We start from the raw sequence: 13,214 nt of genomic DNA, 5'->3' as shown, positions 1-13,214 counted from the left end.
TAGAAAATGAAACCTCGTAAAAATACGCGACTTACGCCCTTAGTTAAGATTTTTAAAAATACATATATATTTTTTGCAGAAATAATATAAATTTTTACAAAATGTGATGATATCCCTCTAGAAACAACCTTACAAAGGTAAAAAACATACGTCAAGTACATAAAAATAATCTTTAAAAAAATCTAATATATATTTTCTGCAGAAATAATATAAATTTTTACAAAATGCGGTGAGACCTCTCTAAAAAAACCTTATAAATGTAAAAAAACACCAAGTACATAAAAAAAATCTTTAATAAAATCAAAAAATCTAAAAGAGTGATAAAATTAAAATATTTAAAAACCGATATGAGATCAATACTATTAGTCAATTACAATAAATTATGTGATATTAATTCGTAATCGATACTAAATGAGTTAAGATTACTTTAATTCCTAAAGCATTTTTTATATGATGTACATAATTTAAAAAAGTTTTACACAAATTCTAAATCGCATAAACGACCTTTAGGTCGAAGTAAGATATGAAAACTTGGCGTGCCCCCCCCCCCCCGTAATTTATCATATCTTGAATAAAATAATAAATTTTATTATACAATATACATATATAGAGGAGACCGGGGACAAAAGTAACATTTTTTGTATTATAGGTCACTAATTAATTATCATTAAAGATATGTTACGTCCAGGCCGTTAAAGGGATGGGCCATCTGGAAGGACGCAAACTACTTACCCCGTAACACACTTGTTAGGGCGTGTATATATCGGGTCGAACGGATTTTAAGGGCTTGACACAGGTCAGGGACCGAAACGGTCTCTTTAACTCTGTGAAGTGTTAAGCCTATCCGCTCGGCGGTCCCTTTTTGGTAAGGGAATTTAATCCCTTTTACTCGGGACGGGACCTTATGCGATCGTTGGATTCAGGGAAGAGAGCGGGTTAGAAAAAAAATAATAATTTCAAATCATAAAAAAATCATAAAAAAATCATAAAAATGATATTTATTCATAAATACTAAATTAGTGGTTAATAGATAGATATAGATACTTTATTTCCCCTAGGGGTTTAAAGGGCGTTTTTCAGGAACGTACCCAAACCCTTACACCATGGCGCTTTTTCGGGGAGCGTACCCGACCCCTTACAACCATATACTTTAATCCTCCCCGGCCTGGCCCTTGTGCGACCATTACAAACTACATTCCCTCGCCCTCCCTACGCACCCTCCCCCTCCTTGTTCTCCCTCCCCCTTCCCCCTTTTTCTCCCTCCTGCCTCCTGTCCCTTCTTCTTCCACACCATGCTTCCTTTCTTGCCTTTTCTCTATCCATCCATCAGTCTCTCTTCTCTTCTTCTCCTGTTTATGCTTCCTCCGTCCTGCCTCTCTTCTTTCCTCACATCCGTTCCTCTCCTTCTTCATCTTTTCCTTTCCTTTATCTCTCCTGCCTCGGGACTAACTGTAAAATCAAATAAATCAAAAGGACATAAATTCTTATAAACCATAGCAGTTATCGACTCCCCCCCCTATCCTCCCCTTCCTTCCATTCCCTTCCGCCCTCTCTCCTCCTTTCCCTACCTTTTCTTTTTCCCTCTCTCCCAATTCTCTCCCTTTTAACCCTACTCTTACCCCCTTCCTCCTCTTCCTTTCCTCCTCTCCACCTTCTACCTTCTTCCCCTCTTTCCCTCTCACCCCTTCCTTCTATCCATCACTCTCCTCCTCTGTCTCCTCTGTCTCCTCATACCACTTCTCTCCCAACAAATCCCACCCCCAAGCCTTTCCGTCAATCCAAATCTTTCTGTTCGTCGTCACTACTATCCTTCCCCTTGCCCTCTCCGGCCTAGCCCTTTCAACCAATTTCCATCTTATCCTCCTTTCCTCCATTGACAAATCTTCGTCTATCCCCACCCCCCAATTCCTCCTTATTTCCCATCCTCTTTCCAACAAATCCTTCTTGTCCCTCACCCTCATCGATCTACGCATCGATCTTACTACCCCTGCTTCATTCTTCTCACTCCTAGAGCCATCTATCTGCCGCTCGCATTCTTCCTCCAGCCTCTGGCGCCATCTCCACTCTCCGTCTCTGCCACTCCTCTCACTCCTTCTTTCTGCCTCCAACGCCATCTTCACTCTCCCTCCCCATCTCTCTTCCCGCCTCTCCCACCATCCTTCATATCCAACTCAGCACTTTTCGTCTACTTTTCTCTTTCAAAAAACTCCCTGACCTTTTCCTCTCCATCTCTGCCTCCACATCCTTCCAATTCCCCAGTGTAACTCCACCTCCTCCTCAACTTTCAGCTCCCATCTCCTCTTCCAACCATCCTCTTTTCCTTTTTCTTTTGGCCCACACCTCCACACCTGTCATCCCAACGATCGCCATTTTCTACTCTTCCAATTAGTGGTTAATACATCGATACAAATTTACGAGAAAATCTAATATTTATTATATCCCTAAAGCGTGCCTGTGTTTGAGACGTGTTTGTGTGCGTATGTATACAGGGTGATCCAGAACAAACGTTTGTCTTTAAAAAAATAAATTGTCGAGTCTATTCTAAGACGATTTTCCCTTTACCAAAATTGTCTACGAGGCTTAGTTTTTAAATTATTAAATAAAATAGTTTGCGAATTACGGAACGAGTACAAGAGGTAGACAGGGACGGCGCAACTCACCGTCCGATACAGGCGATCATGTGAGGCGCTCGACGCGATCAGCTGATTGCTGCACACGATGAGTGTAACAATCAGTGTGTGTGTGTGTGTGTGTGTGTGGTGTATTTATGCACGCGTATCCACACATGCACCGTACTCTCTTTCTTTCTCTCTCTCTCTCTCTCTCTCTAGTACTAACCTGACCGCTAGTACTAACCGCTAGTACTAACCTAGTTCTGTTAACGCGTTTCTTTAATCGAGTGTGTAATTAATAATTAAATGCGTTAACCGTTTATTAAATTCATACCGTAACCGTTGGTAAATTCCTCCTTTTATCAATCGTGAGTGATTAAGTGCGCGAGTAAATTTGTAAGTGTCGAAAGTGATGAAAGAAAAAACTTCGCTTATTTTACGATGTGTCAGACTGCGTGTTGAAGAAACGACGTCTCGTCGACGACGATTATTATCGTGCAACACACTGGGCACTGCTATTTATCAACAGTATGAAGAATCTCATTATTAAGGTAAGAATAAGTGAGTGAGTGAGTGAGTGATATATAGGATCAGAGATTTTTGAATTAAAGAATGGAAGAATGAAATGAGGATAACAAGAGGTTAACACATAGGAGTTAGCAGGATTTCGAGATTAATTCGTCAATTCTTTAGGGTCTATGTAATATTCAAGGTAATGGGACTCCTCCTCAAGGTCGGGGAGGTCTCTCAAAAATTCTTCAAGGACTTCGTTGATTTCGGATGATGAGGGAGAAGCAGAGGGAGAGTCGGAGTCGAGAGTAATTATCGATATAGGAGAGGGAGAGGGAGAATCGGGATCAAGAATAATTATTGGAATAGGAGAAGGTGGGAGTTGGGGAGGAGAGATAGATTTTTGAATTGGAGACTGTGGGGGAGTAGGTGAACAGGAGTAGGTGAACTGGGGATTCGGAGAGGAAACAGGTGAATAACTGGGAGTAAGAATAGGAGAAATAGTTATATAGCGTGTGCCTTGGGAGGGGTTCTCCAGATTATCATTATTAATATTTTTTACGGGGTTTAGGTTATGCTTAGTTAACTGGATATTGTTTATTCTGCTATTGTCTAGAGTGTTATCATTAAAACTATTAGTTTCTAAATTGCTAAGGTCTAATTCGTCGTCTAGAAGATCGAGGGTGGCAGTTCGTTGTGTTTCTAGTTTTCGAAGAGCCCGCCTCCGACGATTCCGATACCGTAGTGCGATACGCTGACTATTGTATCGCGGCACTGATAAATGATAAACGCGCTTTATTGCTTTTATTATCGCTATTATTATTCTCAAGAAACGATCCTTAGGTTATAGGAATAAGATCTTTCATCCTTTAAATGTAAGTTTCAATGTAATGGATGAATAGATTGTAAATTGTACGTTAACAATTTCTGTTTCGATTGTTTAATTACAGATCAGGATAAACCGTTTATTAAAGGTCTGATTTAAATTTCTAGTTGGTATTTTAAATTAATAATTAAGGATCGTCTCCCGAAAGATGAACTAGAGAAGAAAAAAAAATAAAACCGGGACTGGTCTAATTTACTGTTTATAGATTGCGTTGCGAAAGATTGTACAAGGTCAGGTCCGTAGAACGGGGCTCTCTTCTTGGTTGTGGGTGCTCTAGCTGTTGAGGTCGGCAGGAGAGTCAGTAATTCACTGTCACTTGGACTGATTTTTAAAATTTACTAGTGACTGTTACCCGGAATCGAAAGTCGTTGGATAATTGAGAAAATTATAAGAACTGTTAAATGATTAAATCGGGTAAATAAGAACTACTAAAGAACTGTCAAAGGACTGCGAAAAACTGCCGAAAACTGTTGAAAAGAATGATGAAAAAAACTGGTCCTCGCGCCTTGTGCTCGCATTTTTTAAAGTCATTGCTCCTCCTCTATGCTGGGTGGTGGGAACCTTCTTTAACGAGTAATTTCAATTATTCCCTTCTCAAGGGCAAGGAGGTTGACCTTTTGAAGGAGGGGCGTTTTCTAGGATTTTTAATTGGTTAAACCCTTTAGGTTGAGACTTACAAGTAACACTACTCAAGTGCCATTCGCCGATATTCTTGAAAATTTGCATACACATAGTACATCGAAAAACATTAAACACGTTTTTTTATTTTGGCTAACAAGGCGTTTTAAGGTTAGAAAACGTATTCGAAAGTTTAACACCATTTAGCACAATGCTAACTAACGCTACTCATGAGTGTCATTCTCTTACAGCTTTTACGACATTTCTCTCATAATTTCATTGTCTGCGTGTTTTTGAGATCGCTAATGACGATTTTGACATTAGTTTAACGAGATTCAGAATGGCAAATACAAAATGGTGGACAAAATCGCAGAAGTTTCAAAAACTTTATTTAACGCCACTTGCGAAGTTTATTAGATACATGATTATGATTTTGGCAACAGTTATATTAATCTAGAGGTGGCGGATGAAAAATTCAATATGGCGCATCCAAATGGCGGAAACTGAAGGCAATGGGAAGGTCTACCCAGCCAGTGAAGGCAAGATAGTGGTACTATACCCGACCAGTGAAGGCAAGATAGTGGTACTACCCGACCAGTGAAGGCAAGATAGTGGTACTACCCGACCAGTAAAGGCAAGATAGTGGTACTATACCCGACCAGTGAAGGCAAGATAGTGGTACTATACCCGACCAGTGAAGGCAAGATAGTGGTACTATCCGACCAGTGAAAACGCAGAGAAAGAATAGTACTTAACGTTATTACAATTAATAACAAATAGTAGACGTGGAAACAGCTGATGAAAACCTATTTGTTGTAAATTGTATTCAAAGAGATACACAATGTAGAAAATATTAAAGCCGTGCTGTGAAAACGGCCGATGAAAAACTAATTGTTATCAATTGTAGTTCGAAAATACGCAATGAAAAAGGATAATACTTCGTGAATATAACTTATTGTAATTAGAAGCCTGTCGTATTGCTCCCTGATTTCAACCTTTAAAAACGATTGATGAAACCTTATTCGTTATGAATGGTATTAGCAAAAGTTGCAATAATGATAATGAAATGCTGTAAAAATATAATTCATTTTGACAATATATGTGCAAATTGTGGTGTCGTAAGCATGTTAGACGAAACTTGAACATATAAGTTACCATCGGCTGTTCTGATTACTATATGTCAGATTGTATAATTGGAAACATTAAAAAGACCTAATAATCCTGTCTTCATAAGGTTCAATTTCTTAAAATTTCGTGATTTGCTTATTGTTTCCGTCATTTGAAAGAAGGGTGTTAAGAAGTTTGCCCACCGATATTTGCCCAGTCATATTTTGACATCCTTCGTAAGACTACTATTAAATTTGCCATTTTTCATCAGCCTCTACATTGATATAACTGATGTCAAAATCGTCATTAGCGATCTCAAAAACACGCAGACAATGAAATTATGATAGAGAAATGTCGTAAAAGCTGTAAGAGAATGACACTCATGAGTAGCGTTAGTTAGCATTGTGTTAAATGGTGTTAAACTTTCGAATGCGTTTTCTAACCTTAAAACGCCTTGTTAGCCAAAATAAAAAAACACGTGTTTAATGTTTTTCGATGTACTACGTGTGTGCAAAGTTTCAAGAATATCGGCGAATGGTACTTGAGTAGTGTTACTACTGTAAGCTCAGCTGGAAGGAGCATATCCTGATCAAGGTAAAGCAACTCAAGACTATCAAAAGAAAGTTATTCTGGATGATCGGACAATCCAAACTGTCTACCCACAACAAACTCATGCTCTATAAGCAAATTATGAAACCTGTATGGACCTATGGTATACAGCTTTGGGGCTGTAGCAAAGCGTCAAATATCAATAAGATTCAGATTTTTCAAAACAAAGTACTAAGAGAGATTGTTAATGTCCATTGGTACATACGTAACTCTGATATTAGAAGGGATATCAACATTACTACTGTTGAAGAAGAAATAACCAAGGTGGCTAAGAGCCACGAATCACGCCTAGTAAGTCATCAAAACACTGAAGTAGTACGGCTATTAAATACTAAGGGACAATTGAGACGACTCAAGAGAACTAAGCCTACCGACTTGTTCCAGTAAAGAACCAAAGAATATAAAATATACACGTCATGCTAAGTGAATATGAATTAAGAATAGTGCATGTTTATCGCAGAGATGACAAGCATACTGAATCTCGTACACCTTCAAAGGAAAATCATAAAACGGTCATGCATGACTGGCTTGATTGTAGCATGCCTGCTGGCATACTTAAAAAAAAAAAAAAAAAAAAAAAATACTTATGATTTCTTTAACAGTCTCAATGTGCAATACATTGAGCAAATAGAATAAGAATTAACAATAAAATAAGAATTAAAATAAAATAATTGCATATCAGCAAATTAAACCCACATACCAACGCATCAAATTATGCCAATGGCATGCGCATACGTAATGCAAATACGAAGTGGGAGATAAGCTGATGGTCAGCAACCTATATAAATTGCAGAATCGCAGAGTTTCGAGATTCATCAGACTCGAAGAAAAGTAATAATCATAGAAGAATTTTAGACGACGATTATAACCTAAGGATTATAATACTGTTAAAGAAATATATAAGGTAATTAAAATAAATCTCATCATATTGATATCTATTTCGTTTTATGTAATAATTAAATAAAAATTTGAAAAATTAAATATTTTTATATAGAGTACACACGCGTACACACACACACGCGCGCGCGCGCGCAAAATAATACAGCGTATATGCTCAAACGCTGCGCAAACTGTGCGCTCGTCACCTCTAATTCATGCGTAATCTAAAGCGCTTATTCGTTAGCTTAAAGTTGCTTTCATTAAAAAAGTAATATTCAGACGCAAATTTGTCAAAGGAAAAAGTTGTTTCTTTTGACATGAATTATTAATAAGCGGTAATTATTGAATAAAATTGCGCCAATAAGCACCGACCTTTAGCCTCCTTGTCGAAATTTTCTTCAAGGAAACGCTTTTGACGAAATATGATTTTTAATGCAAAATAAAGTTTTTCGCATTATTACAACGCATAAGAATATTACACGATAGCGGCATGACATAGCGCCGTAGCGGCGGAGCGCTCACGCACACTATTAGGCGCGTGGCTCTGACTGACGTGCGTCCGTCTAAAGGTCGGTGTTTATTGCGCAACTTTACTCAATAATTACCGCTTTATTAAGCATTATAGAAAAAAATGGTTCAGGACTTTTCGACTCGATTTTTAATCAGGTATAATGCTATTTGCTCCGTGGGCGCTTTTTCAGTTACACCCTGTATATATATATGCAGGGTGTTTCCGTATGGCAAAGAAAAACCATAAGTAGATCATTTTATTTATTTATAATATATCATATACATTTGCCGTTTTTAATTAATATTTTAATAATTATTGCAAGAATTGCAAAATGGTAAAGGACTTTTCTGTTCAGTTTATTGTGCTCTATCTACTCACAAACTAATTTTTATCAAAGATATTATTATTATTAACTTTCCAGATAACTATGGCGAAATTATACGAAGGTATGATGCTTTTGGTGGAAATACTATTTCTTGCTTTGAAAGTTTTTTATTTCTTTTGTGAGAGCATATTCAAAATATTTATTCCAATAACAAAAAAGAGCGTAGCTGATGAAATTGTTTTGGTACGTATAGAATTTATAGAATATGCATAGATATAAAAAATGTATTTTTTCTCTACCAATGTAACATTCAGTTCATCAAATTAAAATTAATATATGTAAATATGTTAACAAATTTATTTCATCAAAACATTATTTCGCTTTATGGATTATTCTATCAAATATCAAGTCAACTTAATTAAATAAAAATTTGGAAAATATATAAATTTATGATTATATATATATATATATATATATATATATATATATATATATGTATATATATATATAACTATATATAATATAATGTATAATGATATTATATAATTCATATGATGCAACCTGGTATTTAATACATATATTGCGATAGATAACAGGTGCGGGTCACGGTATCGGAAAAGAACTAGCAATTGGTTATGCATCGTTAGGAGCAACAGTGATATGTTGGGATATCAATGAAGAAACTAACAAGCAAACAATGAACGAGATTAAAATGATGAGGAAAAATGCTGTATACGCATATCAGTAAATTAATGTTACATGACTTCATAAAATAAAAAGCAATTCGAATAGTTTACGAGCATACAATTAACAACATATATTTAACTATTATCAATTTAATTATCTGATTAAAAATTTGAGATTTTTATAGGTGCAATGTAGCAGATAGAAAAGAAGTCTTTAGGGTAGCTGAAAAAGTAAAAAAAGAAGTTGGTGACGTTACTATTTTAGTCAACAATGCTGGAATAGTATTTCTTAAAACACTCTTAAATCAAAACATTGATGAAGTTGCACGAGTTATAGACGTCAATATAAAATCGCATTATTGGGTAAGTGATAGTATACTTGAGATATGCATACATAGCAATAATATAATATACTGGGTGTTAAAAAAGTCTGGACACGGTCGAATATCTTGATAAGGAAGAGTTTTACTAGAAAGTGTTTCAGACAAAAGTTGTATGGCTTCGAGGGGGACATAAGATGGTGCTATTAGTTTGACCTTCAAGAGTCACCTGAAGGTCACGTGAAGGTCACCTCCAACTTTTTAAACGGGACACCCTATATGCTTTTGCACATTCTTGTAGCTCATCTCGAGGGCTTTCCAAAACATTATAATTAAGTTAGTTTTCATTAAGTACTTTCCGAGTTATGAGGCCTGAAATAATTTCTTAATTTTACATAAACCGTAAAATATCTTGTAAAATATTCATTTTTCGATTATCTTACTGTAATACTTTTATGTACAAAATAATGAGAGGAATCAATTGGTATAAAGAAAACACATAGTTATTTTTAAGAAAAAATATGTAATTGTTAATTACAAATTACATTTTTTCTTTCGAAACAATTATGTGTGTTCTTTACACCAATTGATTCCTCTCATTATTTTTACATAAAAGTATTAAGGTAAGATAATCGAAAAATGAATATTTTACAAGATATTTTACGGTTTATGTAAAATTAAGGAATGATTTCAAGCCTCATAACTCGGAAAGTACTTAATGAAAACTAACTTAATTATAGTGTTTCGGAAAGCTCTCGAGATGAGCTACAAGAGTATGCAAAAGCATATAGGGTGTCCCATTTAAAAAGTTGGAGGTGACCTTCAGGTGACTCTTCAAGGTCAAACTAATGGCACCATCTTATGTCCCCCTTGAAACAATATAACTTTTGTCTGAAACATTTTTGTCTTGAACTTATGGATTTTGAGATATTTCAGTGCGTAGATTAAAATGGCCTATCCTTTATATATATATATGTATATATATATATATATATATATACGTACAATAAGCACAACTTGTTATTCAGAAATTGTTCTCAATGAAATCATTTTTAGACACTGCAAGCATTTCTACCTAGTATGATTGAAAAGAATCACGGTCATATAGTGGCACTCTCATCTTTAGCAGCATTTTTAGGTGTTACACATGGTACGGTTTATTGTCCCACAAAATCCGCGATTAAAGGTAATTTAATTTTATAATAATCCTATTCGTGTATATAGTGTATGATTATTAATATTAACTGTAAATTGAACATTATGTGCATAACTTGAAGATGAAAATAAATGCAATTATATGAATATACTTTTCTAATATTTTCTTCATGTGCATGTATTATAGTACTTATGGAAGCTGTGAGCGATGAATTGCGCATATATAGCAAAGGAAAATCTTTGATTAAATTCACTACCGTTTATCCGACCGTAGTACATACTGGATTTTCCAAGAAACCAAGATCAAGGTATGTTTATATATAATGATATAAAGTTGATGAATTTGCTTTAATAATATTTTGTAATAGCGATAGTGTAAATATATAAATTATAACATTTTTCATATATTTTATAAATCAACATATTCGATAAAGAATTAGCGTGTTTTATTAACATTAAATCTTACATTACACACACACACACACACACACACACACACACACACACACACACACACACACACACACACACACACACACACACACACACACACACACACACACACACACACACACACACACACACACACACACACACACACACACACACACACACACACACACACACACACACACACACACACACACACACATACACATTATATATATGCATTCAAAATATATATTAAAGTAATAAGATATTTTTATAATATTTGTTGCAATAAAAACAATTTTATTTTATTTGTCAATAAGATTTCCATTTATAACGAAAGGACTGACACCACAGGATGCAGCTTTATTAATAATTGACGCGCAAAGGCAGAATGCGCGACAAAGAAGTATACCTTCACATTGGCTGCCGATAATACCTTTATCCAGGTAAATCGCGTAAATAAAAATTCATTCATTAAATACATATAATATATTTCAAATAAATCAACATATGCTAATATACTTACGTATACTAATAAAAGCTATAAAACGATTCATAAATCTCTCTCTATATATAGTAAATGCAAATATTATTATATTATGTTTTTATTATTTTTATTTTTACATTTCTTATAATGAAAATAATATTTCAATTTCAGATTCTTACCCGACAAAGCAATATTCAGCATTTGGGATTTTTTAGATATCGGCTTTGATGTGGAAGATTAAAAAATTTGAAAAATTTCATACATTTTTTTAATCTTCCATATCAGCGCTGATATCTAAGAAAACCGATCCACATATATTCTACATACATATGTGTATCTTAAAATATGTATTACTTTGAATTTAGTTTGAATTTAGTTTACATTCAAAATAATAAAAATAGCTATATTTTCCATAATTATAATTATTATAATCATAATAATTATTATGTTACGTCCAAGCCCGGAGAAGGATGAGTTGAAGGAAGGGCGTAACAATGGCCGCATTCAGCGGACTCAACCGCTAAGTAGCAATCGAACATGATTGGTTTCTACTTTTAGGTTCGACCAATCAGCGTCGAATTACCACAGTATATACAGTAGCGCAACTCCCTGTCGGCACCTTTGATGTCAGTGTTGGCCAAAACGGAGTGCGCATGCGCGAAATAAAGGAGTTGATCGTAACGCCATCTAAACTTCTTTCTCGCTTACTCTCTCATTTTTCTTCTCTTTCAAACTCATTGATACAAACATGGGTTCAGAAAGAGCCGCTGTTAATGCTAACAGCGTCGATATAATGATGTTAGAACTTAAAATAATATATTTTAATGATATATAGAGAGATAAGATTGTTATAATATATTCAAAAAGCAAAAAAAATATAAAAATAAATAATACAAGATAAATATATAATTAATTATATACAATATTATTAATATTTATAATAAAATAACCAATGATAAATTGACGCGAACGACATGTAAAAGTCATTTATTACGCGATATACTTAGGTAGGCATTTAAACTGAGTATTTAAATGTGTGAGAGAGAATGAAAAACGAAAGAGTAAGCGAGAGAGAAGTTTAGATGGCGTTACTATTCAACTCCTTTATTTCGCGCATGCGTACTCCATTTTGGCCAACACAAAATCGGGAGAGTTGCGCTACTGTATATACTGTGGAATTACATCGGAAAATCTAGTAATGTTGCCCAACTGTTGAGTCTGCTGAATGCGGCCATTGATACTTTTCCGAAGTCGCATAATAGGAGGTGAACGACTCGGGTCGAACGAACTTTAAGGCAGTGATGTCAGATTTCGGTCTTTCGGTAGCATGCGGTAGCATCCACAGACATCTATACTATATACTAGACCGCTAACTTGCGTCAAATACATGTTCACGAAATTTATGTACGAAATTCTCACGCATGCGTAACGTTGGTGGACAGCAGTCACGTTTGTGATTGGTTGATGTTATGTATAATGTAAGTATGTAATTTGTGTATAAACTTACAGTTGAATATAAGTTATTTTTAAATAATATATAATGTTCTTCATTTTTAATTAAAATTTATTACAGCCTTTAAAGATAAAATATATCAAAATATATTTAAAAGGTATATGATATAATTAAAATCAAGATTAAAAATATATATAGAAGATTAAAAATATATAAAGATTAAAAATATATGTATATAACATTTATATATATATTTATATTTATTTTATTACAAACTTAAAAGTTTATAATATAAAAAGTACAAGTTTTAAGGTGAAAACTTAAATATTAGCTGGCTACAAGTGACCACCATATTAGTTTTCCACCAATATTACGCATGCGCATGACCGCCATATTACATGGTTTTCGGGGACACATTTTATGTACAAAATCAATGGGAGTTAGCGATCTAGTTACAGTATAGATATCTGTGGTAGCATCTCTTTTCTCGCAGAGAAGAGCGAGAGAGAATTATGTTTTGTCTCCTTCTATTATCCCCTCCATGCTACCGCATGCTACCGAAAGGCCGGAATCTGGCATCACTGCTTTAAGGCCCGAAAATAGGTAAACAGTAGCGACGCTTTT

General features: G+C 34.8%; 2 protein-coding genes across 6 annotated transcripts in view; one reads left to right on the top strand and one right to left on the bottom strand.

Annotated features, from left to right (window-relative positions):
* Positions 1-972: 972 nt before the first annotated feature.
* Positions 973-13,214, bottom strand: part of LOC145966692 (cytochrome P450 9e2-like) — a 58,943-nt gene continuing 46,701 nt past the window's right edge. For both annotated transcript variants that reach the window (XR_014437130.1, XM_083090977.1), the window contains one exon: positions 973-1,449. The gene's annotated coding sequence lies outside the window, so the exon portion shown is untranslated. The remainder of the gene's footprint in view (positions 1,450-13,214) is intronic.
* LOC145966694 (17-beta-hydroxysteroid dehydrogenase 13-like) lies at positions 2,897-11,553 on the top strand. 4 transcript variants are annotated; one of them, XM_083090981.1, is made up of 8 exons: positions 2,897-3,163; positions 8,154-8,178; positions 8,654-8,801; positions 8,929-9,106; positions 10,120-10,249; positions 10,406-10,526; positions 10,971-11,096; positions 11,309-11,553. In XM_083090981.1, exons 1-8 carry the CDS (start codon positions 3,143-3,145, stop codon positions 11,376-11,378), a joined length of 819 nt encoding a protein of 272 aa, XP_082947107.1. In that variant the 5' UTR covers positions 2,897-3,142; the 3' UTR covers positions 11,379-11,553. The 4 variants fall into 4 exon arrangements, with proteins under 4 accessions (XP_082947107.1, XP_082947105.1, XP_082947108.1 ...); XM_083090979.1 differs by having other exon boundaries at positions 8,154-8,300; positions 8,647-8,801; XM_083090982.1 differs by lacking the exon at positions 2,897-3,163 and adding an exon at positions 6,181-7,246.

Source organism: Camponotus vicinus, unplaced genomic scaffold (genome assembly GCF_025532165.1).
Source record: "Camponotus vicinus isolate PSW18456_S1 unplaced genomic scaffold, iyCamVici1.0 SCAF_2, whole genome shotgun sequence".
NCBI classification, from domain to species: Eukaryota; Metazoa; Arthropoda; class Insecta; order Hymenoptera; family Formicidae; genus Camponotus; species Camponotus vicinus.
Note: the sequence above shows the minus strand (reverse complement) of the source record. Positions and strands in the feature narration are given on the sequence as shown.

Bases quoted from the DNA above. Each gene is read 5' to 3' on its own strand.
- LOC145966694 (XM_083090979.1), top strand. From the start codon at position 3,143: ATGAAGAATCTCATTATTAAG. The intron at 10,250-10,405 runs GTAATTTAATTT...CATGTATTATAG, and splicing joins CACAAAATCCGCGATTAAAG to TACTTATGGAAGCTGTGAGC. The intron at 10,527-10,970 runs GTATGTTTATAT...TTTGTCAATAAG, and splicing joins TCCAAGAAACCAAGATCAAG to ATTTCCATTTATAACGAAAG.